Genomic DNA, 26,158 nt, shown 5'->3' with positions numbered 1-26,158 from the left:
TACAAGTGACTAGATCATGAACAGAGGGAGAGGAACACCCTACACACCTACACACCTACATCACACCCCTGCCACAGAACACAGAACCCAGCTTGGAAGAGCCCTTCAAGAAAATCAGAATATATACTATATACAACTCCATCACGCTTCTGTTTTTCCCTCTGGCTCCCCCATTCATTTCATGGCCCAGTTTAAAAATACCTTAAGCTTTTAGTGTTTCTTGAGCACCCAAACAAGTGAACTTGCATTTATTTTTTGCTCTCCCCTTTCAGGTTTGTCCTTTTATGCTCTTGGCTCAAGGATCTCCTTCCGTCCCTCGCATTTGCAAGGCAGAGACAATATTTTATTTTCGTCTAACTAGTCACAGAATCCCAGAATAGTCTGAGTTGGAAAGGACCCACAAGGATCACCGAGTCCAACTCTTCCCCTGCACAGGGCTCCACGGAGTTTTATCAAAGTGCCGCACACCGTCTCCTTTCTCTCTGGCCATGTTTGCATTTATTCTTCTCCTACTCAAGTGCTTGATGAGTTTCACACACAAACCCTCAATGCCAACACGCCTGTGCCCCGGGCCCGGCCTGCACACCCTTCAGCCAGCCCCGCGCGGCCCCTGCTCGCCCAGGGCGCGGGGCCAGGCGCGGCGCGGGGCCGCGGTGCTCCCGGGGCCGCGGGCCCGGCCCGGCCCGGCCCGGCCGCCTCACCTGCCCCGGCTGCTCCGCTCGCTCCGCGGCCGCCATCTTCCAGCCCGGCTAATGCATCCCCGACCGCCCGATGCAACGCCCCCGCCGCCGCGCCGCAGACACGGCGAGTCGATCGCCGGCGCAGCGATGCGTGCCGCGGCGGCGCCGCCGGTGCCGTGAGTGCCCGGCCTCAGCCGGGCCGGGCCGGGCCGAGCCGCGGCGGCAGCGCCTTCCCCGCCTGGGAGAGCCCTCGGGCACTGCCGAGCGTCACTGGATGGCGGCGCGGCTGAAGCGGTGCGTGGTGCGGCGGCGGGACGGGCCGGAGCAGCACGGCGTGGCCGCTTCCTCCCTGGGGGAGCTGCGCGACAAAGGTGAGGGGGGACCCGCTGTGGGACCCGCTGGGACCCGCTGGGACCCGCTGTGGGACCCGCTGTGGGACCCGCTGTGGGACCTGCTGTGGGACCCTCTGTGGGACCCGCTGTGGGACCCTCTGTGGGACCCTCTGGGACCCGCTGTGGGACCCGCTGTAGGACCCTCTGGGACCCTCTGTGGGACCCGCTGTGGGACCCACTGGGACCCGCTGTGGGACCCGCTGTGGGACCCTCTGGAACCCGCTGTGGCCCACAGGGACCCGCTGTGGGACCCAGCTAATGTGCAGCACTGTGAGGAGACAGCTCCTGGTCTCCAGCCTCCGTCACTGAGAGCTGCCTGTCCTTTGTGCTGGGGGTAATAAACGGGCAGTGCTATGTCGCTTTTATCGTTCTGTTAATTAATTTTTCTGTTCTGCAGCTTGTGATGTTCTGGCTCTTGACAAGGCCCGGGAACCCATCACCTTGGTGCTGGCAGAAGATGGGACCATTGTGGATGATGAAGATTACTTCTTGTGTTTGCCACCTAACACCAAGTTTGTGGCACTGGCCAAGGACGAGAAATGGTCCAGCAGAAGCTTAGGTATGCTGTGAGTGAGGAAGCATGGAAGGGGAGGTGTGTTTGGAGCACGCCTAGTGGCATTAGGCAGGGTCAGGTGATCAGGAATGACCCATGAAACTGGTGACTCTTGTGTCAGGCAGTGGAACATCCTGGTTCTTGGAGTCTGTGGATGAAGTGGACAGTGCTGCTGAGAAGTGGAAGCAGCTAGCCAGGCAGCTGAAGGATGACCTGTCCAACATCATCCTGATGTCTGAAGAAGACCTCCAGGTACAGTGGGGAAACCCCCAGTCCCTGTCCTTGCATCTGTCCATCATCCATTTATCTCAGTAGAGCCTCAATAAACAAGAGCTCAGGCTTAATTCAGCTGCTGCTTTTGGCTCTTGGTGCCAGAGTCAAACTTCTCCTTGAAGGGAAAACATTTGAATGTCCAAGGATGCTCTTAGTCACCAACTATCCAGTGTGTTGTTCCAGGCAGGCCAGGTCTGTCTGCTCCAGAGGCGTTTGAAGAACTGCTGTCACTTTCCAGAGCTGGTGGATTGAAGTTTCTGACTGCTTAACACCTTGTCTGTGGGGAGGCATGGCAGTGACTGTCCCTTCTTGTTCTCCCCAGTGTGCAGCTTCCCAGGTGCCAGGCTACTGCCTTTCCTTTGAATATTTCCATGCACTCTGAAGAAGCAGTGCTTTGCCATTAGTTTGCAAGATTTCTGTTAAAATTGCACGTGATTCCACACCTTCTTGGATGCCTTTTGGCTTTTAGTAAAAAATGCTGCCTGGTGTAATGCTACTGCAGCCTCTCAGAACTCAGGGGACTTGCTATGACAGGAAACCTTGTGGAACATGCTTGGTTTGTACGTTGTTTGTTCTGCAGTAGTGCCATGAAATGAGTTACTCAGGAGCCCCCTCGCTGTTTTAAGGTGCTGATTGATGTGCCACGCTCAGACCTGGCAGAAGAACTTGCCCAAAGTGAAACCAAAGTGCAGGTGCTGCAGGACACCCTGCAGCAGGTGCTGGACAGACGAGAAGAGGAGCGTCAGTCCAGGCAGCTCCTGGAGCTCTACCTGGAGGCCTTGAAAACTGAAGACAGTATCTTAAGCAAAGTTGCAGGTAGGGAGCGTTTGTATGCTAGAGAAGGAGGTTTTCACCTCCTAGCTGAGTGGAATAAATAAAGTAGAGTGAGTGATTTGATCAGCTGCTGTTAAATGGGGTTGGTACAGGTTGTAGTGTACATAGTGTAAGAATTCTCTGACCTGAGAGCCCTCTTGCTGCTGTGTCACATTTCTCACAGAGCCTGAAAGCAGAATACTGGGAGAAAAGCTTAGATCCTGGAGTCCTCCTTAACATTATGGATTTCTTAAGTTCCAGGATGCACCTAGATTGGATGTATATTTTATTAATCTCACAACCATCAAAGCAGTCCAGGCCACTTTTCCTGTCCTGTGTTTGTCAGGGGCTGTACTGAGTGTGCTCCTTTTCAGAACCTGAGGCTGCACCAAGGAAGGAGATGGATGTGGTTGACACAGGTACGAGCAGCACAGATACTTCAGCCACAACAGCACTCAGCAACCAGGTCCTTGCTGCTCTGAGAGAGAAACCTGCTCCAGAGCTCTCCTTGGACAGTCAGGATCTAGAGGTGGGTGAGAATGACACAAACCATATTCTGGCTAAGCTCTCCCTCCAAAAGAGAGGCTATAGGGGAAGCTGTCCTTGCTTAGGGAGGCTCTGATGTCAGTAGATTGTTTCAAAGTGCTGAAATTTAATTAATTTCTCTTCCTCAGTAACACTGAGGAAGCCACAAAATAATTTTGTTTCTTTTATACATCCCAAATCAAAATATAAACCTCCTTATTTTGGAAAAAACTGTAAATACAGATTGGAAAGGAAAGTCTAGATAAACTGTAACCATTTAGGAAGGTGTTCTTTCAAGCTGTGAACTTGCTACTCTTGCTTTTCCCTGCTGTAGAAAAGTAACTGCTTTCTCTTCCTTTTGAACACCTGGACAGAGCTTCAAGCATTGAGTGTTGGCAAATTACTGGAAATGCACTAGCCCACGGGATAGGTGATGGAAGCTGGGAACATCTGCAGTTCCAAAGTGCCTTGCTCCTGCTGTGGTCAATTCAGCAGAGGGTTAGGGGCTGGGGACTCAGCAGAAAAGTCTGTTTACAATCTGTCCTCATTCCTGCTGTGGTCAGTTCAGCAGAGGGTGAGTGGCCAGGGACTCAGCAGAAAAGTCTGTTAACAATCTCTCCTCATTCCTGCTGTGGTCAATTCAGCAGAGGGTTAGGGGCTGGGGACAGAGCAGAAAAGTCTGTTAACAATCTGTCCTCATTCCTGCTGTGGTCAGTTCAGCAGAGGGTTAGGGGCTGGGGACTCAGCAGAAAAGTCTGTTAACAATCTGTCCTCATTCCTGCTGTGGTCAGTTCAGCAGAGGGTGAGTGGCTGGGGACTCAGCAGAAAAGTCTGTTTGCAATGTGTCTTGCTACAGCTGGTGTTGAAGGAAGACGCAGCAGGCCTGGCCTCGGCTCTGGGGTGGGACAAGCAGAAAGCTGCAGCTCTGCAGGAAGCCTGTGACCAGGAGCTCTCCAAGCGCCTCAAACAAGTGCAGGCTCTGCACTCCCTACGGAGCACGTCCAAGGGCAAGAAAACGCTTCCCTGGGGGGACTGGCCCAGTGCAAAACGCAAAAAATAACACTGCTTTGCTGTCTGCACTTCGGGTTTTGCTTTTGCATTAGAATCAGTACAAGCAAAGACACATCCTGGAACCATAGTTTGCTGGTCACACTGTGGTCTGGCTATAGAACAGCTAAAATCTGGACATTATCCTGAGGCTTAAACTCCTCTGGTGATTTGAATTGTGTAAGCAAAGGGATTTGGACTTTTTGCAGAATGCCAGAACAATGGTATTGCTAAGCACAGCACGTAAGTGTTCAGCTTTCAATACCTGGTTGGTAGCCAGCAGCTTCCATCTGATAATGGTGGATACAGCTCCCAGGCAGCTTGCTTACTTTGTCCTCCCACCATTTTCAGTGTGAAAAGGATGGAGGATCTCTGGAAGACACTCGGAGGCACAGTCAGTGATCAGGGCAGAGGGGATAGCCAGCTGCTGCCTGGCTTTAGGCTCCAGCCTGGCAGCTAGGAACTTGAATTCTCATCCTGATTTAATCAGTTAAAGTAAATTCAAAGTCCTTCAACTTCAGTGCTTTTTCTGTAAGGAACTCCTGTCTCCTGGATGCTGTGTAAGAACTATCATGTAAAACACAGCAAAGGTGGAAATAATTGCTTTGTAAGGCTGTGTGACAGAGGACTTGCATTTGGCCTGCTGTTATTCTCCTAATCATTAGTGTAGCATCATGATGCTTTTGTATTAACTGGCTTATTTTTAAATTTGTTAAAGTCTTTTTTCTAACATCAATAAAACCTTTTTATCTTTCTGTTGGACTAGTTTTGATATTTCCACCAGCTGCTATAATTAAAAGAATGGGCCGATAAATACAGTATTACCTTAAGGAAAGAGGATGAAGAAATTGAACACAGAAGCACTGTCTTTAACTTACACAGTGTTGAGGCAAAACATGGTGACTGCACCTGAACTCTCACCTGGCACTGTCTGCTCTTCTTGTGTGGGAATAGCAGATGGATATGGAAAAACATCTGACAAGTGAGATGAAATTTCTGAGGAACTTTTAGTAGGTGGAGATGTATTTTGTAGCAGCATGGTAAATCCTCTGATCTAGCACAGCCTTAAATAGTCCAGGGTAAGTATTCCTACAGCACCCATCCACGTGAACCTGTTGGCATGCAACACTCCAGCTTAATTAGGCATAGTCAGTTAGACAGTGCAACTAATAAATATTCTAAACAGTTTAGTAATTTTAGGCCAACAAACAAAACTACTGAGGCTACCTTCAGGTGAAGCTACCCAGCTGGGAACTGACTGGACTTAGGGGAGAAGCCTCCAGGCAACTTTTTGTCTGTTTGCTTCTGACCACATTTGGATTGTGACATCATAGGCCATGGCAGGTAAAAAGGTTTCCTGTGTTTTGAATAGGTACTTACTGCAAGCTTTTCCTGTCCAGTCTTTCGTGGATGGCTGTGCTACCCCTGGAAAGCCCCATGCTTTGATTAGTTATTTTCATTCTTTGTAAGTTCATCGCACTGGGTGAGGCTCTGCCAGCCCAGCAGAGGGCAATGGGATCCCTGCCTGAGCCGCGAAAATGGGAATTACCAACAGTGACAGCTGCACCCCTGCAGTGCCCCAGGGGAGAAACACAGAACACCTTCAACTGCCAAGACAACGAGCGAGAGGTGGCTTAGTAAACACAAAATATTCAACATGTCTCAGCAAAAGTAGCAAAACTGGAAGCAAGGAAAAAGTCAAGAGAAATTTTTGCTAGAGAAAGTAGCAGAATGAAGGGTATTGCACATACGGAGTTATTCAGTGAGATTGGTCTATTTCAAATTCTTTATTTAAAGTATTTTAATTTTAATAACAGATACCTTTTGTGAGCAATTAAGGCACTTTGGCTGTAAACTCACTGAATTCTGACAGGCTTTTCATTTTTGGAACAATAAAAATCCAATTGCATTCATTAAATGCTAAAGATTCATTACTGACCTAACCTGCAAGACAAATAGGCTAACTCTGGTTTCTCTAGGACAGTAAATGACCTGAAACGTTACTCAACAGACAAATCATGCCATGTTGGAATCTTCATTCTCAGTCACAGCTGCTTCTTGGTCCCCAGGAGACCTCTCTCCCTTAGCTGCACTGGACTTCTTTTTCTTCTTCTCCTTCTGCTCCAGGTTACTTGATGCAAGCTCTTCACTCTTCTGAGTGATATATTTTAGCTGGGGACAATAAGTTAAACAATTAGTCCTCTACTGAGGAACTTCATTCATTCACAAGACATTAGAAAGAAATACTGAAGAGAAATTAACAGGGCAAGTTATCATTACAAGAAAAATGAGAGTCTCCAAAAACATTTACTTGCCTTCTCAGGCAAGTTCATATTGTATATTTCAAATCCATATATGGAAGGAAAAAATTTCCTTACATAAAAGTAAAATTAGTATGGAAGCATTTTTCATGGATCAACGTATAGGCATGTCTTAGCAGATTAGTGAGTTTTATCCACTGAACATCATCTAGATCAGCACAGGAGGCAATGCAGTGATTCTGGGATCCCTGTATTAGTGTTGGGAGACACAGCACCCTGAGAGAGACTCAAGCTGTTCCTGACCTTAGGCTACAACAGAGAAACACAACATCAGGAAAAAGCAAAGTGATTCACGATGCTGTGTCTGCTTATTGCACTTTTGAACTTGGAACTTCAGCAGCCCTGGTGCAACAAGAGCACTGCTGCTTGAACTGCAGTCAGATCTGTGTTACACCTCGCCACGGTGAGGCAGAGCGAAGCAAAATAAGATGAAAATTTAAAAATCACTGGATTGTGCCTTCACTATCTCAGAAGACAGTGAAGTTGCTTATGCAACAGTTGCTTCACCATGCATAACCTTCATTCAAATGAATAAAGGAAAATTAAGGAATTAAGTTAATTTTAGGAATTAACTGGTTTAAGAATGTTGCCAGACAGAAAATGCAGTGCATCTCACCAAAGAACTGCTTCTTCTAGCCAAGAGCTTCACATCTTCTGCAGTGACTGTGGTTCGCTTTGCATGCCTGCATGACACCAAAAAACACTCCTTAACGTTTTTGCCAACACTTACCATAATAGGCCAAGATCAAAAAGTACAGGGAATTTCTATTTCATAACTTCACACACCATTTAAGCAGCCCTTTAAAAACTTGAGTTACAAGACGTGTTTTAAAGATTATCTAGGAGCTAACACAAAATAAAAGGAAAGCCTTTGTAACAATCAGTGCATACCTTGCAAACATTTCAAGGTCTTTTGCAAAGATTTCTAGAGAAAACACAAAGATGTAATATATTTTTAAACAGTGAGTGGGAAGAGAGACACAATACACAAGTTACCAAGTCAGTTATGAGACGTGACCTTAGCTGGCTGTTAGGCACCACTCGTACACAAACAGGTAGGCACACAATACATGTAAATGCTTTTTTCAGGTCTGAAAAGTCAAACTAGTATTTCTTGTATTTAAAAAAAAAAAAAAAAAAAGCAAGAGAATGCCCCGGTGACACCGAGTTGGGCGCTATCAGGTATTATTTTTGATTATTTTTGAAGCCCTGCAGCGATGGCTCCCGAGCAGACACGAACGCTGCGGTGAGCCAGGTAACAGGAGGCAACCCGCGGCAGCCCAGGTGTACCGCACTGCCGGAAGGTGATCTCCGCGATGGCCGCGATGCTCTGCTTGCTGAACTGCACGTCCTTGTCCTCCTCCACCTCCTGGCACAGGCACCCCACTGTGTAGTGAACCGCCGCCTTCAGCCTCTGCGGGGACCAAGGCAGGGCAGGCAGTGACACAGCGGGCTCGCCCCAAAGCGCCGTGCGCCGCTCGGCCCCTGCGTGAGCATCTCCCGCTGGGCAGGCAGCGACACAGCGGGCTCGCCCCAAAGCGCCGTGCGCCGCTCGGTACCTGTGCGAGCATCTCCCGCTGCTCGTCGCCGGCCGCCGCCATCGCTGCCCTCACGATCTCCCGCCCGCGGCGCTTCCCGCGCGCGGCGGGGCGGGGCCGCCGCCATCTTGGGCCCGCCCCGGGCCCGTGAGGGGACGCGCGGCCCCGTGAGGCAGCGCCGCTGTGGCCGCGTTTGTTCCGCGGAGCTCCCGCAGCTTACTGCGCGATCTGCAGCAAAGGTACCTTCAGCTGAAAGCTACGCTTTGCCTTATACAGATATTCAACGAGTGATTAAGTAGCTGTCTTAGCAGAAATAGATATGGCAAAAAATTCATATAAAAATCAGTGGGCACAGCACAAAATTTAGCAGGTTTTGAGAAATAAAAAGGTTCAGACAGCCAGGTGAATTTTCAGATGGCCTGAAGATGACTGGCAGTAGCATTGTAGGGGGAGGATATAAAATAGAGCCAAACTTGCATGTTGCTGTGGCTATTTTTAATTGCCCCGGTGGAAAAAGAGGCAAAGAATCAGAGAGATTTGGGGGGAAAAGTGCAAGCACACAGCAATGCAAAGTGCTTATGCCAGAGTTTAACACTGAGAACAGCTGGAGGGGCAGTGGGGACAGGAGTACGAGTTTTGTTTCTCCGTGCCCCACGCCACGCTCCCACCAAAGCACAGAGCTCAGCGTGACAGACTGAGCAGCTGAATGGCCAGGAATCAAACCTGTAAGAGCCAGCTGCTGCCTGTCAGCAATAAACCACGGCCATGGAAGGAAGGCCTTGACCTGCCTGGAGCCTTGGGTAAGTTCCTGTGCTGTGTGCCACTCTCCATCTCAGCAGTTCCTGAACTGCAGGCATCTCTGTCTTGATCCCTAGCAATTTATGCACTACAATCCTATAAACCTAACGTGACTATAAATTCTATTAAAGACTGCACAAAAACATTTTACCTAGTTTTGGCCAGCACCAGTGGAAAGAAAACACCTCAATACATTTATAACTAAATTTATTTTAGTTTTCTTATATGATACATATAGAGAGATATACATATAGGTATGAAATACACCCCCAACTTATTACAAAAGTGTCCAAACACAAGTTCTAGTGGAGTACAGTAAAAAGTGATATTCTAGAAGGAATGCTGGAGAGCTACAGTATCTGGGCTCCAGGTGGAAGGATTTCCATTAGACATTGTAAGCAGAAGAGGACACATTTCCTCCATGGCCTGTCCAGTTAGTATGGATAAATACCCCTGGCTTTGATAATAATTCATATGTATGTGCACCAAAGTAATCACGCTGAGCCTGGAATGAGAACACAGACAAACCACACACAAATGTCAGTACCATCTGAGTCCTAGAAGTTGCACCTACTGTTACCTAACGAGAAATAGCAGAAATAAGATTGGACTCCAATATTATAACACTCAAAATTATTTTCTCATCATTAGCAAAGCCACTGCAATGAAAAATGTACTAATATCTAATAATTAAATTAAGAGTTCTGCAGAAATGCAATTGCAGGATTTCTGCTTCGTACTAATGTAAAAAACCAGCACTTCCATACATCCAAACATTCAAAGACAGCATTACCCTTGGTTCACAGATGGAATACAAACACACAGGGCACTGCCATGCCAGTATTTCTGGTGTTTTTCAGCCAGCTCTGTGTAAGTGTAAGCTTCACAAGAATGTGAAGCTGACATTTGTTTGAGTGCTGACATGAATTTCAAGTACAACAGAAATATATCAGGCAGCCTATACTGTGAGTGATTAGGACATGTTGCCATAATTCAAAGTTAACATTACCCTTGGTTCACAATGGAATACAAACACAGGGCACTGCCACGCCAGTATTTCTGGTGTTTTTCAGCCAGCTCTGTGTAAGTGTAAGCTTCACAAGAATGTGAAGCTGACATTTGTTTGAGTGCTGACATGAATTTCAAGTACAACAGAAATATATCAGGCAGCCTATACTGTGAGTGATTAGGACATGTTGCCATTGAGACCTTTAAAGCAGTACTTAAAGAACAGCATGATGAGATGTCAGTACCTACCTGGATCAGGTTAGCTGGCAGTATCTCATGCCTGTACCCATCATAAAATGAAAGTGCTGTAGTGAAGCAGGGCATAGGGATTCCAATCTGCACACCAGTGCTGATCACACGGCGCCAGGACTCCTGGGAGGGAGGAAGAGGGGGGAAAAGGAAACTGCTCAGTTCTGTGCTCACAGAGGTACGAGCAGACCTACTCCAGCACAACTGTGTGTGCTGTTTCACCATCTGTGAACTCTAACAACCAAGTCTGAGCAAATACAGCAGCAGATTCCTGATTTTACATAAATGAGGTTGATCTAAAATAATGACAAGTAGGACAGAGTTAAGAGCAGGATGAGAACAGTTCAGACATGCAGTCAAACCACAGCCTCAAGCAAGGATGCTGTTCTTTCACAGGAACATGGTCAGAGCATTTCAAAAGCATGAACTCAGTGGGGAACGGGGAATGTTCTGAGCTCTGAGGCTCTCCCAGACCCCTCACCAAGCACAGAACAAAGCTTGCCCAAGGGGACAGCACTGTCACTGCAGGCAGACGGGGATAATCCTCAGTTCAGCTCTTCATCTGGTCCAGCAATTTGCATGGAATATTCACATTCAGTTACAAGTACTACTAATGGTAAAATGAGACTTCTTTTTGGCCAGATAATGTGGTTTTAATTGCACCCATCAGCTCCATCCAAATCAGGACAGTGTTTGCACAGACACAGGCCTACAGAATGGGTGGGTCTGGAACTGTTGTTCTGGGGCTACTGCAAACAATGGTACTGGAACAGAGCTTTCTGGTCTGAAATCCAGCTGCACAGCAGGCACAGGGCACAGAATGTTCACACAGGCCAGGCCTTTTTTCCTCATATTATGGTCCTTCTGAATTGCTGGATTTCTGCCTAAGGCTCTTCTCTACCAGTAAAATGGGAACCTTCAGTTTCCAATCAGTATCAAAGAGAACCATGACAGTCCTGCTTGTAAATTATTGGTTTTATGCTCTCCTTTCCTTGGAACTTACCTGACAGTTTTCTACAGCTCTCTTAAAGAAATCATCCAACAGCAAATTCTGGAGATCAGGGTTTCGATCAAAAGCATCTTTGATTTTTCCCAGGAACACACTAGGCAAAAGTTAACCAGGAATAAATGTCACAGCTTCCAAAAAAGGCCCACAGTTCAAAAACTACAGTGCCAAAACTTGACTCAGCCAGACTAACATTCCAAACATGACAAAGACCAAGAAAATTTTCAGCAGTTAAGCCACCAGAATAATGAGTTCATCTAGGAACCCTTGGTGTTGTCTACAGCCTCTCAGAATCTTACAAGCAGAGTACCTCCATGGATTTTCCAGGGAATCCCTAGGCTTGTCAGCCAAGCACCTCATCCACTAAACTGCCTGCTCTTCTCCCCTCAGCAGGTTACCTCCTCATCTCAATTACCTTCTGATGATGCAGCCTCCCCTCCACATCAGTGCAATACCACCGTAATTCAGCGTCCAGCCAAATTCTTTGGCTGCTTGCCTCAGCAGCATGAAGCCTTGAGCATATGAGATAATCTTGGAAGCATACAGGGCCTAAAAAAAAAGGAAAAAAAGAGAAGTCTCACAAAGCTGAACAACAAACTTCACGGGATACATATTCTGTCCAGCCCACATCTCAACAGGGATGACTACAGTAGCAACATTCCAGTTCTTTGAGAAACAAAATATCCTTTCCCATTGGGAAGTTTGGTATCAACAGAGCAAGATGAAGAGAGCAATAGCCAGGCAAAGGCAGGAGTGCTGAGGGGGGACAAGCTCCTGTGCCTGTTTTATGATCTCTGTGCCCCATGAAGATGTCTCTGCCCACCGTGGCTTAGAGCTGAATTCCTTCTGGATCCTTCCTAACCTTCCTTTGGTTAGGAATGGGTCACATTATGCTTTGTGGACGTCAGGAGACAACGCAGAGTGCTGAGAGCAGGAACCAGTTCTCATGAAATATGCACACAAGAGCTGCTCCCCGGGGTTCACAGCACCCCAGACCTGCTCTAACCCTGCACAAGGACTCACCTTGCGGATGTCCTCCAGGAAGGCCTTCTTGTCCCCACTGAACTGGGTCGTTTTGGGCCCTTGCAGCAGCTTACTGGCCTGCACTCTCTCATCCTTGAGGGAAGACAGGCACCGTGCAAACACAGCTTCACCTTGGGTATGGCAGGAAAGAGGAGATCATTAGAAAGCTGGGCATCCCTGTTCATGTGTGAGACAATCAAGCACCACGGAGTGTCGCTGAGTGATGAGCCACGTACTCAAGCAAAATAACTGGTGCACAAATGAATTATTCCAATAGCACCAGCACTCCTGAGGGGCAACAGTCAGTACAACCACTGGGTAAGTCTTAACTGACACAGCTTTCAAATGATAAAGAAAAAAGCCACAAGTCATCCACATGAACATTTATCCTCAGGAACATTTACCAGCTCTCAATTTTGAGAATTTACTTTAAAATCTTTTCCTGTCTAATCAGAGACAGACAGTATTGCACTGCAATCTAGGGAACAGCAAGGCTGAAGACCTCACCAAGTATTGTATTATGCTTTTAAGATAAAAAGCTGTTCCTTAAATGCCAGCTTACATTAATGTTCCCCTGAACATGCAAAATAAGGGCAATTAAAATCAAGAATAAATCAGCAGGTTAACTTATAGGATGAAAAAAGATTCATAAATGTGGTAGCATTCAGAAGTCCATAAGAATGTTTTCCAACATCACTAAACAGGTTACTAAATATCATCTGTCAGGCTGGCTCAGTGAGTTCTTAAGCTGGTTTAAGCTGTACTTGTTTGCAATTGATGACAGCATTGTAAAATGAGGGAGAAAAATGTTTGCTTTTCAGAGTCTCATGGAAGGAGAAGCAAGTCTTCATACTGTCATTTTGTTTCACCCTTTGAGTTGTGGTATATTAAAAGAAAACAAACAAAAAAACCCACCAAAATCTAAAAAACTCACAATCCAAAATCAACAATTTTTTAAAAAGAGTGAGTAATATTTTCACAAGACTCTGGATCCTCCCTACAGCAGGAGGACATATCACACCTAAGTCAGAAGAGGCTAATTTCCATTTCTGCAAAAACTTCCTTCTAGTGGGGATAAGCAGCATGGTAGGAAAAGCAGGAAAAAGCAGGAGTAGCATGACTCTGCTTTTACAAGCAGAAGTTTGCAAGTCATGCTCATGCAGTAAAACCACACACAACTGCCCTGAGAGCAGCCACGTTTGCACAAGGACTGTGGCACACACTTCCCTATCAGTGTTACCCAACAACGCTGCCCAGCACTGCAGGGCACTCATCAGGGAGTGTCTCCTCCACCCTTGATCTCTGCAAGCACCCCAAAGAGGAGAATATTAGCAGTACAAGCAGGAAACACTGTTTCAGGCCTAGAACTGAAGGACTACAGCAGTGGTAGAACCTTAAAACCATTTAGAGAACTTGTTTTGCTGCCATGTTTCTTTGACAGCTACACTGCAGTTACTTTCTTTTAGCTACTCAGTGTAATTTTTCATATCTTCAGGACTTGACCAGCCAATGGAAAGGAAAACCAGGTAGAGAAAGCATGGAAATGAAAGCAAATCTGAGAGCAAAAAACCTTTTGACTCATCTAATTTACTCAGTGGGAGTTGGCTCTGCACCTGTGGTATTAGGGCACTCTCAATGTGTTGCAGATGTGTTCCAGCTCCTCTGCATTACAACACTCTGAGCACAGCACTTAAAGTTCCCCTGAACATCACTGAGTCCTCAAGCACTGCAGGCACCAGGGACACAGGTGACAGCAGGAATGCCAGCACTGAAGGAACAGGGGGAAAACAAGCCCAGCAACAAACCCCAGGAGCAGCTGTCAGGGCAGAAAAGCTGGAACAGCTACGCCCACGAGAGCCTCCTCTGCCAGCCCAGCCCTGCTGTGGGCTCTGTGCTGAGGCTGTTTTCCCCTGCTGGTTACTGTGATGTGGCACGTGGAGGCAGGAAAGATGAGGAAAGATGAAAGCACCAGTTACCGATGAGCGTGACCGGGACGCCGTATTCCAGGGCAGAAATGGCTGTCCACTTCCCTGTGCCTTTTTGCCCTGCACTGTCCCTGATCTTTGGGAGGAGGTATTTGCCATCACTGTCTTTGAATTTGAGAATATTGGCTGTGATTTCAATCAGGAAAGAGTCCAACTCTGTCTTATTCCACTCCTGAAATACCTGAAAAAGGAGAAAAAGTATATACATAGTCATACACACAGCAATTTGCTATGTCTCTGCTATATCTTTTAACTGATTAATGTATATATTTTGCCTGCTTGATTACAATGCTCAGTGTTTCACTAGCTCTTTTCAGGCAAGGTAGTTCACATCTCTGTACATGAAGGTGCTTCTTGGAGAGAAATCAACTGTAGCATAGGAAGAGGTTTATACAACTTTTGCAAGCATTCAGCTGTCTGTGCTCACTGCTATCTCTTGTAAAGCTCATGAGGAATATTGTGCCCCACCCTTGCAGGAGGCATGTCAGAAAAATTCACTTCATGGACATGCAGCAGCTTTACCCAAGCCCAGCACCTCACCAGTGGCACACAGACCATGGCACAAAGAAAGGAAAGACATTAAAAACTGCAAATCACCTTTGCCATCTCATCGTGCTCCATGCCCACCACATCTTTCATCAGGTGATAGGCCTCACAGATCAGCTGCATGTCTCCATACTCGATCCCATTGTGCACCATCTTCACGAAATGTCCAGCTCCTTCCTCTCCCACCTGTTCAGAAACATCCAAAAATCCCCTCAGCAACAGCATCGTCATCACTTCCAGTGTTTAATACCTGCCCATGGCTTCCTTCTGCCTAAAGGAGGGAACCAAAGACAGTGCTGACTGAAACCAGTGGGTCACAGGTCCATTGAGCTCCCCCAGCACATGACCCAGCCACAGAACTTTGTCTTTCCACTGCATGGCATGAGTTATCAGAGATGGTGGATTGGAAACGAACACAGCAGAAAATCAACCACTGATGGTGCTGTGTTCATTGTGGACACACATCCATGAGCTTCAGCAACCAAACTGCCTAAGCTTGGCTCTAACCCCAGGCTAGGGTCAGTATCAAATGACTATTTACCCAGTCACAACAAGGTTCCCCAGATCCCACTTTAGCAGCAATGCTTTGAAATATGGTCTTGATGTGGGGCCTGTGGGGAGAAAGAATACACCTTAGCAGCCAGGCAGGGGATACAAACACCACAAGAGAAAACAAATCAAGTACCAGTATGATGCCTCCTTCTGTAACCTGCCAAAGGCAGCTTGGGCTGAGGGCACTGGGCAGGTTGATAACCCATCCACACAGCAATGCCAATTAAATATGTTTTTCCCAAGTAGACACTTTGCAAGACATTGGAACAATCAAGTCATGCTTCCAACAGTGCATGGACAAGCACAGTGCCCTTCAAGGAGCCCAGACATCCTCTCCATTTGAGCACAGCTGTCTGTCCTTAGCTGATCAAAGCAAAAGATGACTGGGCAGAAACTTACTGTTGTTGGTGGCTCTGTGCCATCAAGTTTGAACAGGCTGATACAGGTATGAACCACTAATGCAAATGGACAGGGGCTCAAGAGATACTAAGCTCACTTAAAGCCTAGGCACACCTTTTCTTTCCACACCTATACAGAGAATGGGCAACCAGGGATAAAGTCTAATATGAGCACTGATGTGCAGTCCTTTACTGAGGCACGAGTACAAAACAGCACAGCAGCATGCAGAAACTTGCAAATAAACTGATGCATTCAACAGTAGTACAAATATGTACTGAAGCTCCTTTTGTAAGGTGTCACTACAGGGCCATTTGCTGCTGCCTGGTTCATGGTTAGCAGCTTCCCAAGTGTGTGCAGCCTCAAAAGAGAAAAATAAGAAATAATACTTGTTTAAAATTTAAGCAAAACTCCCTTCTCCCTTCAGCTGTCTGTAAGTCCTACTTTTGCCTGTGGATTCCTGGAGGAAAAGCTGCCTTTGTTCTGCCTTGCATGAAGGCTTAGCACTGCCCCATGACCCCAGCCAGGTTGAGAAATCTGCAGCCTTGAGGAAGTGAGATGGCAACATATCTTGTTCTCTCCACACCCTCCTCCCTCCCTCCCTCCGTGCACAATGTGAATTGTTGCAAACCATTCTGAACAAGAAAATACAGTAGTTCATGCTCACCAGGCCTCCTTGGCTCCTCCTGGCATGAGAGAAGGTCCATACCTGGCACCCTCCTCCCCACCACTGACTCCACTTCCCACAAACAAGATGCCCTTTGCCTGTAGCTCCTTACAACGCCTCTGGAACAAAGAGCAGAGCAGCACTGTTTAATTTTGTTTCATGCCAGAGCCTTTCACACAAAGGCTAGCAATTCAGATGTAAAATTAGGTTTTCAGTTCTGCTTTGGATGTGCTAGAAGCCAGCCTTAAGAAAGCTTGTTCATTCACCAAAGTGAGCATTAGGAAAACTCCCTGTTGCTTTGGGTCCTTGCAAAAGTGACATGGTGAGAAAACAGGTCCTTATGAGCACCAGACAGACACGAGCAGCACTGAAGCCAGGAAAGGCTTGGATTTGGGTGTCAGGTGACACGTGCTCTGTGTGGAGGTGTGGGAGGCAGATTAGGCCCAGGGTGGAGTTGCTGAGTTCACTGCAGAGCGAAGCTGCAAGCACAGAAAGCTCTAAGGGCAAGGCATTGCCTCTGAGCTGGAGAGGGGCACAGGCTGGGGTCCCCACGGACTGACCCTCACTGGGCTTTTCACTCTGCCACGGCCAGCTCACTTATCCACCCATCAGAGCAGGAACACGAACACGAGCACCTCCTCTAAGATTTAGAAACGCCAATCTGAATGCAATATTTTCACCTGAGCACCCCAGACAGGCTAATGCAGCTTCTGTAACTTCCACCATTAACAGCCTGCTCACAAGCACAAAACTACTCTGCTGCTTCCACCACCAAGACAGCCAAACCAGCAGTGCTGTCTTACTGGATTGTCCTGCAAGCACGAAGGATTAAGAAATAGCAACAAATCTATAAATATCCTTTGACTTATAAATCTCCCTGAAAACTCCTAAGATTGTAAAATGAAATTTTCTAAAGGCCTTCACTCTTTAAAACACATTGAAAAAAATATTCTCTGGTGATATGGGTAACTTCCATAAAAACATTCTTATAGTGCAGTCCTTAATTGCTTTTTAATAGGCTGCATGATTTAATTTTGCAGAAATCAGTTTGGCTTTTCCAGAGCACAGGCTGATGGCATCTTATTGAGGGACTACTCTGATGACCAGAAGTGGAAAAGTCGTGTGTATTTCATTCATTCACTTTAGGTAGGAAACAGGCTTACCGTGGTGTCTCTGTACTCAGAGTTCCCACCATCAATTATGATGTCTCCAGTCTCCAGCAATGGCACCTGCCAAAAATAAACCAGCATTTTGGTTTTCTCCATACATTCAAAACCTCACTAATGATGAAAAACTGAGAACTTCCAGAGGAAACTCCTCCAAAAGACAGCAAGAAGCCTCATGCAGAATGAGTGTCTGCCTCACCAATTTATTGATGAAGTCATCCACTGCACTCCCAGCCTTCACCAGCAGGATAATGCGGCGGGGCTTCTTCAGCGTGGAGACCATCTCCTGCAGGCTGTGAGCACCGATCACTTTGGTTCCCTTGGCCTCGTTAGCCAGGAAATCATCCACTTTGGAAACCGTCCTGTTAAAAGCACAAACCTGGGGGGGCAGGAAAACGCGTTCATGAAAGCTGCCAGTGGAACAGTAACTTCAGCTTCGACTACAAATTATACAGGCAAGGTTCAGCATCCTGTGCTCTCCCACTTCCACCTTCGTGGCAGGCCCAGGGCAGGGATGAACCCGAGCATGTCTTTGCAAGTGCCTCGGGAACCTGTGGCCAAGGCAAGGCCAAGGCAGACTTCAGGGAAAAGCCACGCATAATTAACATATCAGGTGCCAGCTGAGTACAGGCATGCACCGCTGTTCCCTGGAAACAGGACAAAGGCCAGCCCAGGTGTAACTAACAGGAGGAAATAACGCCCATGGGATCATCACAGCTGCGGGGGGAAGCGCCCACAAAACGCTCAGCTCCAATCCCAGGTGCTGCCGTCAGCCTTCCTAAACCATCGCTTATTCACTTACCACGAAGCCGTGGTCATTCATGTTCAAAACCAGGTTCTGGCCCATCACGGCCAATCCAATCAAAGCAATGTCAGCTCTGGAACGTGAAAGAACAGAAATGCCGGGGCAGTCACCAGCAGTGACCCAGCAGCAGCAGCATCCCTGCCTGCCAGGCCGTTCTGACCGTGCCCGCTGCCAGGGCAGCCCGCGCCTTCCCACGGAACGTGGGCACTTCACTCTGCCAGCTGCTGCTGCAGCAGATCGCGGAGCCGAGGCCGTGCGGGGTCACCGGGCAGAGCCCCCGCGGCGAACAGCGAACAGCGCACCGGGGCCTCCCGGCGCCGCCAGCCGGCTGCAGCCGCACGGCACGGCACGGCACGGCACGGCACGGCACGGCACGGCACGGCACGGCACGGCACGGCACGGCCCGGCACGGCACCCCCGCCCCGCCCCGCTCCCGGGCCCCGCTCTCACTCGGCCATGGCGGCGCCGTTCGGCTCTCTCGGCTCCCTCGGGGCTCTGCGGGCTCGGCCTGCACCGCGCGCCGCTTCCTCTCATCAGCCGCGGGCGGGGCCGAGCGCGCCCATTGGCTCCTGAAGAGACCCCGCCCCCCACCCATGGCCCGATGTCTCGAGGCCACGCCCCCTTAAAGCGGCAGTGGCGCGGCCGGGCCCGCCCGCGGAGGGGCCGCGCCTCTGCTCCCGGCCACGCGCACTCCTGGGCGCGCAGGGTGCCGCGGTTTGCCATCAGCAATTATTCCGAACGGGCTTCGACCGCTGACAGCGAACCCGGCGGCAGGCAGCCCTCGGCTGTCAGCGCTGCCCGTTGGCCTTTGACAAACTCGACGAACGTGTCGTTCTGTCGGCACCGAGCCGAGCCCAGGACGGGCGCTGCCCCCTCCGCTCCGCTGTGCCGGACACACACCCCTCGAGACCGCAGTTTCTGTTAAATTCTCTAGAAGTGATTTCCCAAACAACACGACCCGCAGCAATCTGGCCCATCACGTTTTTGGTTCACCTTAATTTTGGGCACCCCTTCTTTCTCAAGAGCAGTCGAGATAAATCTTATTAAAGCGTCGGCTTGTTCAGCACAGGTTTTAAAAACAAGTAATCGACATAAGACACAAGCAATTAAATCATAATGAGAGAGCACACATTCTGTCTGCTAATGCACTGGTTGTACCTTTATTGTTTCACCTCGTTCACTAACAATTCAGTGGTGCAAGGTTACCATACACAGTTAGATATCTGCATTGCACACCTAAGGCTATACAGCAAATGGATCAGAATTAGTACAAATACATGAACTATATTTACATTTTGTATACTCAAGCTCCAAATATCGGATATATTTACAAAATAAAATAAGAAAATGAAAACCTGAAATTAATGTACAGTGTTGCTGATACACTCCTTCGCTGGGATGAAGTCAGTTTGCAAAGAGATTTGTTCAAGAAGGCCACTTATACAGCATTTACCTTGTGTACCTTGTGTACAGAGATTAACAGGGACGTGGGGACCGCAATTCCAAGGGATGTCTGATGTCCAAATTCGGGAGCCATGACCAACTGCACATGAAATATGAACAAGCAAAGTGGGAAACTCAGACCTGATCCCGGCAAGTGCTGATCGTGCAAGACTCCCTCTGCTTGCAGTCCCTGGTTCCCAGGCAAGCAGGAGGTGAATTCAGCCCTGCTCAGGGCAGCCCCTTCCCCTGGCAACATCAAGAACTGAACACTCAGGAGCTCCACACCAGTTTTCTGAATACACAGCTGACCCCAGCAGTTTGAGTCCTGTTCCCAGTGACATTGGACACAACCATCTGCTTAGTGTTGGACTAGTTTTGACTTCAAATACACGGAACACATAAATGGCCTTCTGAACAAAAGTCAGTCCTGCTCTTGAGCAGCTGATGTTTTGAAACAAGGAAGCACGAAGTTAAGAGATCCTGCTACAGACACTACAGCCAGAGCACAGACTGGGTCAGTGACTACACGGAGAGACCACGCGCGCTCGGAGCCGCTGCGGGGACAGCAGCAGGAGCCTTCCTCCAGCAGGTCAGAGCTGCATCCTCAGCACAACACCCAGCACAGCACCAGCTCTGCTGGGCAGGAGTCCAGGCAGACCCACGTGCACAGGCAGTTTAGTACCAGTGGCTGTTAGACCGAAGCTAATCCTCTTTCTTATCTAATGTGCAATTAATTACAGATGTATAAATATACAATACATTACATAAAATTAAATCCCTGTAAATTAGATAACAAGCAGCAAAAAGTAAAGTCTTTGCTTTGAAATACCATTAATCAGTAAGAAGGACTATTAGACATTGACACAAAAACCTTTTCCTGGCAGTCTGGAAATCACACTCTCTGGACACAGTACTCCCTTCTCCTCTGTATTCCCAGAATACAGAATCCTCTTTAAAAAGGTACTTCAAGTGCATTTCTAAATCACAGCATAGGAGGTTTAGCTTCATTTTACAATGCCCAGGAGGATCCAACATGATTTCCAATGTACAAAAAGGACAGTTTTCTCCTTCCTTTTGGCGAGGAGCATAAAATCCCAAACACAGCCCAGTCTGCCCCGCTCCTCCAGGGAATGCCACCAAGCTCCCTGCTGCTGCGTGTCCCCGCGGGCTGGCAGGCCCACAGCAGGCTGTCTCACCTGGAGAGGCTGAGCCCCAGAGCTGGCTGACTCTGGACTCACACACACAGCAGGTAACCAAGAACGGCCTCTGGAGTGTCAGCAGAAGGCAACTTAGCATATTTTTCCTTCCTCATTCTGCTTCCAAAAAGAAATTTCTAACATGTTGGGCTAAGCTTTGAAATGAATGGAAATTCACTTTTTATATTTGTTTATTTGTTTGGTTTGTTATCTCTTTAAAGAAAACTTGGGCTGGTCTCAGTCCAGTTTTAAGTAGGGAAACCCAAATGTCTCATAGCAGGCTTCAGTAATTGCAGAAGAACTTTGTCTGCCTTTATGTCAGACCTGAAAACAGAAATGCCCATTTGAACTCCACACAACAAGGACCCAGTTTGTTACAGATTATGCAGCTTCAAGAGATGCTGGTGCTTAAAACCAGACTTTTGCTGTGCTCATGATCCACTATCCACTCAGACCTCAAGTCTCCAGAATTTGCTTGGAGTTTTAAGATAGAAGAGTGACATTTATGCAACACTTCAAGCTCTCTATAAAATAAGCATCTGTCTCTTCCTGCTTTTAAAGGAAGATCTCTTAATCATGATTCTGTGCAATGCCTATAACCACTTGGTTCATTCTCTGGCTTATCCAAAGCAAAGACTTAGAAAACTAGTTTTCTTCTAGTTAAAAAAAAAGAAACAGATAAAAGTTAAAATGCTCTCAGTGTGTCACAACCTTCCACCACCTCAATCACTCTGCCTCCTCAAACAGGTTCCACTGTCATTATGAACAGTGGTGATGGCAGCAATAACTTAATGCTTAGAATTAACCTAATTCTTGAGATCAGCTTAGCTGCAGTGTGAGGAGCCCTCCTGCAGGACAAGCAGTTTTATCCACACACTGGAAGTGCTTTATCATCATTGCATAACAAAGGAATATCACCACTGTATCAAGAGTCACACACAGTTAAACAAGACAAAAACAGAAGGAAAAAAAAAAACCCAAACCCTGTCACTATGATGTTCCTGGGTCCCCAGGATGCTCCCTCACTCTGGCTTCCAGTTCTGAAATAAATCTGAGGACCAGAGACAGCATGAGCATGTGAGCTGCTGAGAACTACCTCGAGATATGTGAAGGTATGGTCAGCCTCCATCTCCCTGCTCCTTTGCCCTCCTCCTGCTAGGAGTTCTCACTGCACTGCCCTGCTCTGAACACGAACCCACAAAGCAAAGCCCTTCCTCAGCAGATTCCAGTCCCGTGGCCTGCCCCCAAATGAGCCTGCTGTGCCACTGCAGGAGAGGGACAAAGCCTTTCACCTGTCCCTGGCGAGGCTGGGGCTCCAGGAGAAATCCCTTTACACTGCCCAGGACCAGAGCCAGCCCCATCAGTGCCCTGGGTGCAGCAAGGAAGGATAACACAGCAGGAAAGAGCACACAACACCCCCAACACCTGACTGAGAGACAGGAGTTCACTTCCCCCAAAGGAAATTCATTCTGCTCTTCTTTCCTGGGGCAAGGACCAAAGCTTTGGCCACAAGAACTTACACTGCAGGTCAAGAACTGACACCACCCAGCTGATGTCCACGAAGCCAATCATGACATTCCACTGACCAGGACCAGATCCACTTGCTCTGTTCTCCAGAAGGGTTAACTGAATGCAGTGGGGTTTAGCTGATGAGAATTGCAGCAGGGAAATGAGGAGACACTCAGCAGTTGTTTCAAAAGGAATTGAAAGTGCCCTGCAGCTCCCTGGAGAACACTGCAGGTGCTGGGCCCGGGAAGTGTTCCACAGACCCTGGGTGCTGCCAGGGACAGCTGGGGTGGCACGGGAGCATTGCAGGTCAGGGATGCACAAACAGGCTCTTGGGATCAGTGCTGCACAGCTGCTACCCTGACACAGCCAAGGGAGGTGAGAACTGTTCCTGCAGAACATGAAGTCAGGACTAACAGCAGGAAGAGGGGATCTGCCCTCCATGGTGATCCAGGGACCAACTGCACCTTCATTTCCATTTAACACTCCCCATCTGTCAAATACCTGGCTTGAGCATCTGAAATTCTTGGGATTTTCTCTCACATTTCAGTCTGTGGTCTATTTCCCCTCATGCCAGCACAGTCTGCTCAGCCCAGTTCAGAGGCTGAGGAGTGCATGTGGATGGAAACTCTTCTGGGAAAGAGTTAAACCCAAGCACTGTTCACCTGCAACCCCCACAGCAGGAGTTTAAAGGCAGATTGTTCTGCCAGCCCCTCCTGGTTTGTTCCCTAACTTTTCCCAGCTCATGCCTTAGCCTGCTGGACCCTGGAAACTCAGAAACTTGCACAAAGTCCAAAATCCAGTCTGTCCAGATAGATTTGTCCAATGTCAGCTTTCAGCAGAGTTTAACTTCGAGGCTGGATCCAGAAAGCCTGAGGAGCTATTGCAGTTCCTGGCTGGGTAACGTCTCCATTACACAATTTATCTTTCCCTGGCGTTGGAACTTTGCCCTGAGGGAACCAATGACCACTGCCAAGTCACAAATTGAATGAAAACCCTGTAGCAGTCCAGACAGACAGTGGACAGTGGGACAGACACCAAAAGGTCAGTTGAAATGGGAAAACAATTGTTATAGGAAATTTTTTTTTTCTTTTTAGAGTCGTGCATATTCACTCGCTTTTTTTGATTTTTTTTTTCTTTCTCTTTTTGTTTGGCCACATGCTACTAGTACAATTCAGGTACAGGTGAAAAGAAACAAGGTAGGGTTGGAATACCTAGAAAATGTGCTGAAGGAGTGGGGAAGGGGGGGATGTTAAGCCACAGGATTACATACAAGAGAAACCGTCAAGAATCACGAAGAGAAAATGAGAGGTAACACTATCAGTGGGGAGGTGAGTGGGGAGGACAGTGAGAACATTTCATGGACTCAGAACTTCATCTGGCCCGTGCGCCTCCGAGCCAGCTTTGACCTGCACAAGAACAAAGGGGAAAAAGTAGCTGGTCAATTATGAAAGTTCAGTTTTCCTCCCTCCCCAAAGTTCATCCACCTTTTTTTTTTTAATTCTTTGGTACAGTCCTAGTTTACTCCGTATGTTAAGAAAGTAGAATGTATCCAGGGCTGTAATGAGAAAGAAATCTCACTTCTCTGCTTCTTTAATGGGAGAAGGAATCATTTAAGGGCTTCACTGTTCAGAAATTATTTGATGCTGTATGGTAACAGCTTTGCTTTTTAGGTTTGGGGTTTTTTTGTTGAAAGGAAGAGCTACTGCAGTGCAGTAAGATGTGTCCAGCAAGCAGGGGCTGTCTGTGATAATGGAGAGGCTGCCAGAAGAGTTATAAAAGGGAATGTAATTTCTGCTGTAGCTCATAATCAAGAGCCTAAAAAGGTAGTCCAGCACAGAGGAAGTAAGAAACTTTATAAATTTGTAAAAGGCAATACAAGGAAACCATCTTGTGGTTTCCACACACAGCATCCCACACATGTTCAAACTGGACATGGCTGTTCAGAACATCACAAGCCAAAAGAACAGCCCCTGCAGTTCCTCAAATACAGGGCTGGTTTGTTTTCTGATTGTTCTGGGGGTTTTTCTGTCTGCTCTCCTCCCTGCTCCAGTTCCCACATCTTGTCCAATTCCTGAGAGCAAAACCAGAATCTGTGACCAACCACCTGGCTCTGGGTTTGAGCACGTCCCTCTGCAGCCCCGGGCTGCCTCTTACCGGATCGTGCCGGCCAGGAGCGGATTGAAGGCGTACAGCCAGTCGTTCATGTCCTTGTCATTGATGGCCTGCAGCAGGACCCCGCGGTGCTTCGTGCACACGCCAAACGTGTTGGGTGTCTGCAACACCAAGGACAATCTAAACACAGAGTCTACAACACAGGGCTGATGCACATCTCCTCTCTGAGAGGATCTGCTCTGTCACATCCCTCCTTCACTGATGTCTCACTGCTGATTTCCTGGGTATTATTACTCATTATCTTCTACAAAAGAGAGTCTTAACTGCTGAGTGTGGGCTTTAAGAGATGGACCAGTAGAGTTCATTTGATTCCTTGCAGGATCTTTGTATGTTGTTTGTATGTGTTGTTTTGTGGGGTTTTGTTTTTAAACAAACAAAACCCACAAGCCCAAAAAAACTTACAAAGGAAGCTGCAAAAACCCAACATGCAGGGTGATGGTGCCCATGCTGCTAAAAGCTAATCTGATGTGTGACAGCAGCCAGGGTCACTCTGTACAACTTGTCCAAAACCATAAGAAACCCTGAACAAAGTGGGCACTTTGTGGGCAGGATCCTCAGTGTCTCCACGACTCAGATCCATTTTGCTCCCACCAGAGATGACACACCTGATGGTACAGATGCACTGCTACTTGCAATGTTCTTGCTTTATGGGTAAATAAACAACAGCTCTCAGACTGACCTTCACCATGGCCTGCTGATCCTCGCTGTATTCCACCTGAGCTGTGGATAAGTTTATGAGTCCTCTTTCTACAGGATCTTTGTCACTGTTGTAAATAAAAACATAGGGACGGCGAACCACCACGAAGTGCTTGGCCCAGGAGCTGGAGAGTGGCTCCTTGAAGTGGAGGTATCCTTTCTTTGACACCACAGAGCTGGAAAAAACAAACCCACGTCAAAAACAGATTTTCCCTGAGTATTCCTGTTAACTGCAAAACACTGTGTAAGACACTTGGTCCTTAATATGTTTTGTCTGCAACAGCATTCTGAAAAAGTTCTTCTAAAAGAAGCTGAATGGTGTCCTCAACAGCTATGCAAAAGTCTGACAGTCTTCCCCAGTCCATCACAGAGGACTCTGCAGCTCTGCCATCACCTGTTCATTTTCCTTCTTCAAAAGGGGCACAGAATCTGAGAATCTCAGAAAGCCCCTGTGACAGTTCTTGGGAAGCCACAATCACACAACAATAAAAAACTTACCCTGGTCTGATTTCCTCAATATCAGGAACCAGGTTTAGGAACTCGTTCTTTCCAGCTCTGGCAAGGTAGGAAGTTTCTACTGCAGGAATTATCTGGAACTGCTCCACCTCATGACAGGGACTGGAGGCACGAGAGTTTGCTTCTGGTGTCCTTTAAAAAAAGTAGAGAAAAAAAATTAAATCACAACAAAGGATCTGAATGTGACAATGGAATTTAAACTGCATCTTCAGGCCAGCCTTAAGTTCCATCCTCCAGCCCAGATTTATTGTATGAGATTGGGATCCTTTTGTACAACACTGAA

General features: G+C 47.6%; 5 protein-coding genes across 11 annotated transcripts in view; 1 reads left to right on the top strand and 4 right to left on the bottom strand.

Annotated features, from left to right (window-relative positions):
- Nucleotides 1–784, bottom strand: part of PEX14 (peroxisomal biogenesis factor 14) — a 67,595-nt gene extending 66,811 nt beyond the window's left edge. Inside the window, exon 1 of the mRNA XM_041419618.1 lies at nucleotides 702–784. Coding sequence (XP_041275552.1) covers nucleotides 702–737 — 36 coding nt within the window. The 5' untranslated portion in view covers nucleotides 738–784. The remainder of the gene's footprint in view (nucleotides 1–701) is intronic.
- DFFA (DNA fragmentation factor subunit alpha) lies at nucleotides 741–5,038 on the top strand. The gene is made up of 6 exons (XM_041419619.1): nucleotides 741–1,051; nucleotides 1,470–1,631; nucleotides 1,747–1,877; nucleotides 2,525–2,714; nucleotides 3,086–3,240; nucleotides 4,093–5,038. The coding sequence occupies exons 1-6, from the start codon at nucleotides 772–774 to the stop codon at nucleotides 4,294–4,296; spliced, it is 1,122 nt and encodes a 373-aa protein (XP_041275553.1). The 5' UTR covers nucleotides 741–771; the 3' UTR covers nucleotides 4,297–5,038.
- Nucleotides 5,039–5,981: 943 nt separating this feature from the next.
- Nucleotides 5,982–8,298, bottom strand: CENPS (centromere protein S). Of its 2 annotated transcripts, XM_041419622.1 has the most exons (5): nucleotides 8,164–8,298; nucleotides 7,895–8,018; nucleotides 7,496–7,529; nucleotides 7,221–7,287; nucleotides 5,982–6,455 (listed from the first exon to the last, which is right to left on the bottom strand). In XM_041419622.1, the coding sequence occupies exons 1-5, from the start codon at nucleotides 8,203–8,205 to the stop codon at nucleotides 6,300–6,302; spliced, it is 423 nt and encodes a 140-aa protein (XP_041275556.1). In that variant the 5' UTR covers nucleotides 8,206–8,298; the 3' UTR covers nucleotides 5,982–6,299. The 2 variants fall into 2 exon arrangements, with proteins under 2 accessions (XP_041275556.1, XP_041275555.1); XM_041419621.1 differs by lacking the exon at nucleotides 7,496–7,529 and having other exon boundaries at nucleotides 8,164–8,269.
- An 832-nt stretch (nucleotides 8,299–9,130) lies between these two features.
- Nucleotides 9,131–18,857, bottom strand: PGD (phosphogluconate dehydrogenase). The gene is made up of 13 exons (XM_041419617.1): nucleotides 18,794–18,857; nucleotides 18,341–18,416; nucleotides 17,738–17,917; nucleotides 17,536–17,601; nucleotides 16,373–16,491; nucleotides 15,299–15,368; nucleotides 14,809–14,943; nucleotides 14,203–14,392; nucleotides 12,227–12,357; nucleotides 11,619–11,752; nucleotides 11,201–11,300; nucleotides 10,198–10,320; nucleotides 9,131–9,445 (listed from the first exon to the last, which is right to left on the bottom strand). Exons 1-13 carry the CDS (start codon nucleotides 18,799–18,801, stop codon nucleotides 9,326–9,328), a joined length of 1,452 nt encoding a protein of 483 aa, XP_041275551.1. The 5' UTR covers nucleotides 18,802–18,857; the 3' UTR covers nucleotides 9,131–9,325.
- A 627-nt stretch (nucleotides 18,858–19,484) lies between these two features.
- The window catches only part of KIF1B (kinesin family member 1B), a 78,853-nt gene continuing 72,179 nt past the window's right edge, over nucleotides 19,485–26,158 (bottom strand). For all 6 annotated transcript variants that reach the window (XM_041419603.1, XM_041419606.1, XM_041419607.1 and 3 more), the window contains 4 exons: nucleotides 25,858–26,007; nucleotides 25,343–25,535; nucleotides 24,646–24,764; nucleotides 19,485–23,897 (listed from right to left, as the gene is read on the bottom strand). In XM_041419603.1, the coding sequence (XP_041275537.1) occupies nucleotides 23,855–23,897; nucleotides 24,646–24,764; nucleotides 25,343–25,535; nucleotides 25,858–26,007 (505 nt within the window). In that variant the 3' untranslated portion in view covers nucleotides 19,485–23,854. The remainder of the gene's footprint in view (nucleotides 23,898–24,645; nucleotides 24,765–25,342; nucleotides 25,536–25,857; nucleotides 26,008–26,158) is intronic.

Source organism: Onychostruthus taczanowskii, unplaced genomic scaffold, assembly GCF_017590055.1.
Source record: "Onychostruthus taczanowskii isolate IOZ18803 unplaced genomic scaffold, ASM1759005v1 scaffold61, whole genome shotgun sequence".
Classification (NCBI taxonomy): Eukaryota; Metazoa; Chordata; class Aves; order Passeriformes; family Passeridae; genus Onychostruthus; species Onychostruthus taczanowskii.
Note: the sequence above shows the minus strand (reverse complement) of the source record. Positions and strands in the feature narration are given on the sequence as shown.

Bases quoted from the DNA above. Each gene is read 5' to 3' on its own strand.
- DFFA (XM_041419619.1), top strand. From the start codon at position 772: ATGCAACGCCCCCGCCGCCGCGCCGCAGACACGGCGAGTCGATCGCCG. The intron at 1,052-1,469 runs GTGAGGGGGGAC...TCTGTTCTGCAG, and splicing joins GGGGGAGCTGCGCGACAAAG to CTTGTGATGTTCTGGCTCTT. The intron at 2,715-3,085 runs GTAGGGAGCGTT...GCTCCTTTTCAG, and splicing joins TATCTTAAGCAAAGTTGCAG to AACCTGAGGCTGCACCAAGG.
- CENPS (XM_041419621.1), bottom strand. From the start codon at position 8,269: ATGGCGGCGGCCCCGCCCCGCCGCGCGCGGGAAGCGCCGCGGGCGGGA. The intron at 8,019-8,163 runs GTACCGAGCGGC...TGGTCCCCGCAG, and splicing joins AGCGGGAGATGCTCGCACAG to AGGCTGAAGGCGGCGGTTCA. The intron at 7,288-7,894 runs GTACACCTGGGC...GGTGTCATGCAG, and splicing joins GATCACCTTCCGGCAGTGCG to GCATGCAAAGCGAACCACAG.
- PGD (XM_041419617.1), bottom strand. The intron at 11,301-11,618 runs GTAATTGAGATG...ACTTTTGCCTAG, and splicing joins GGAGGCTGCATCATCAGAAG to TGTGTTCCTGGGAAAAATCA. The intron at 9,446-10,197 runs GTAGGTACTGAC...TTCTCATTCCAG, and splicing joins TGCCAGCTAACCTGATCCAG to GCTCAGCGTGATTACTTTGG.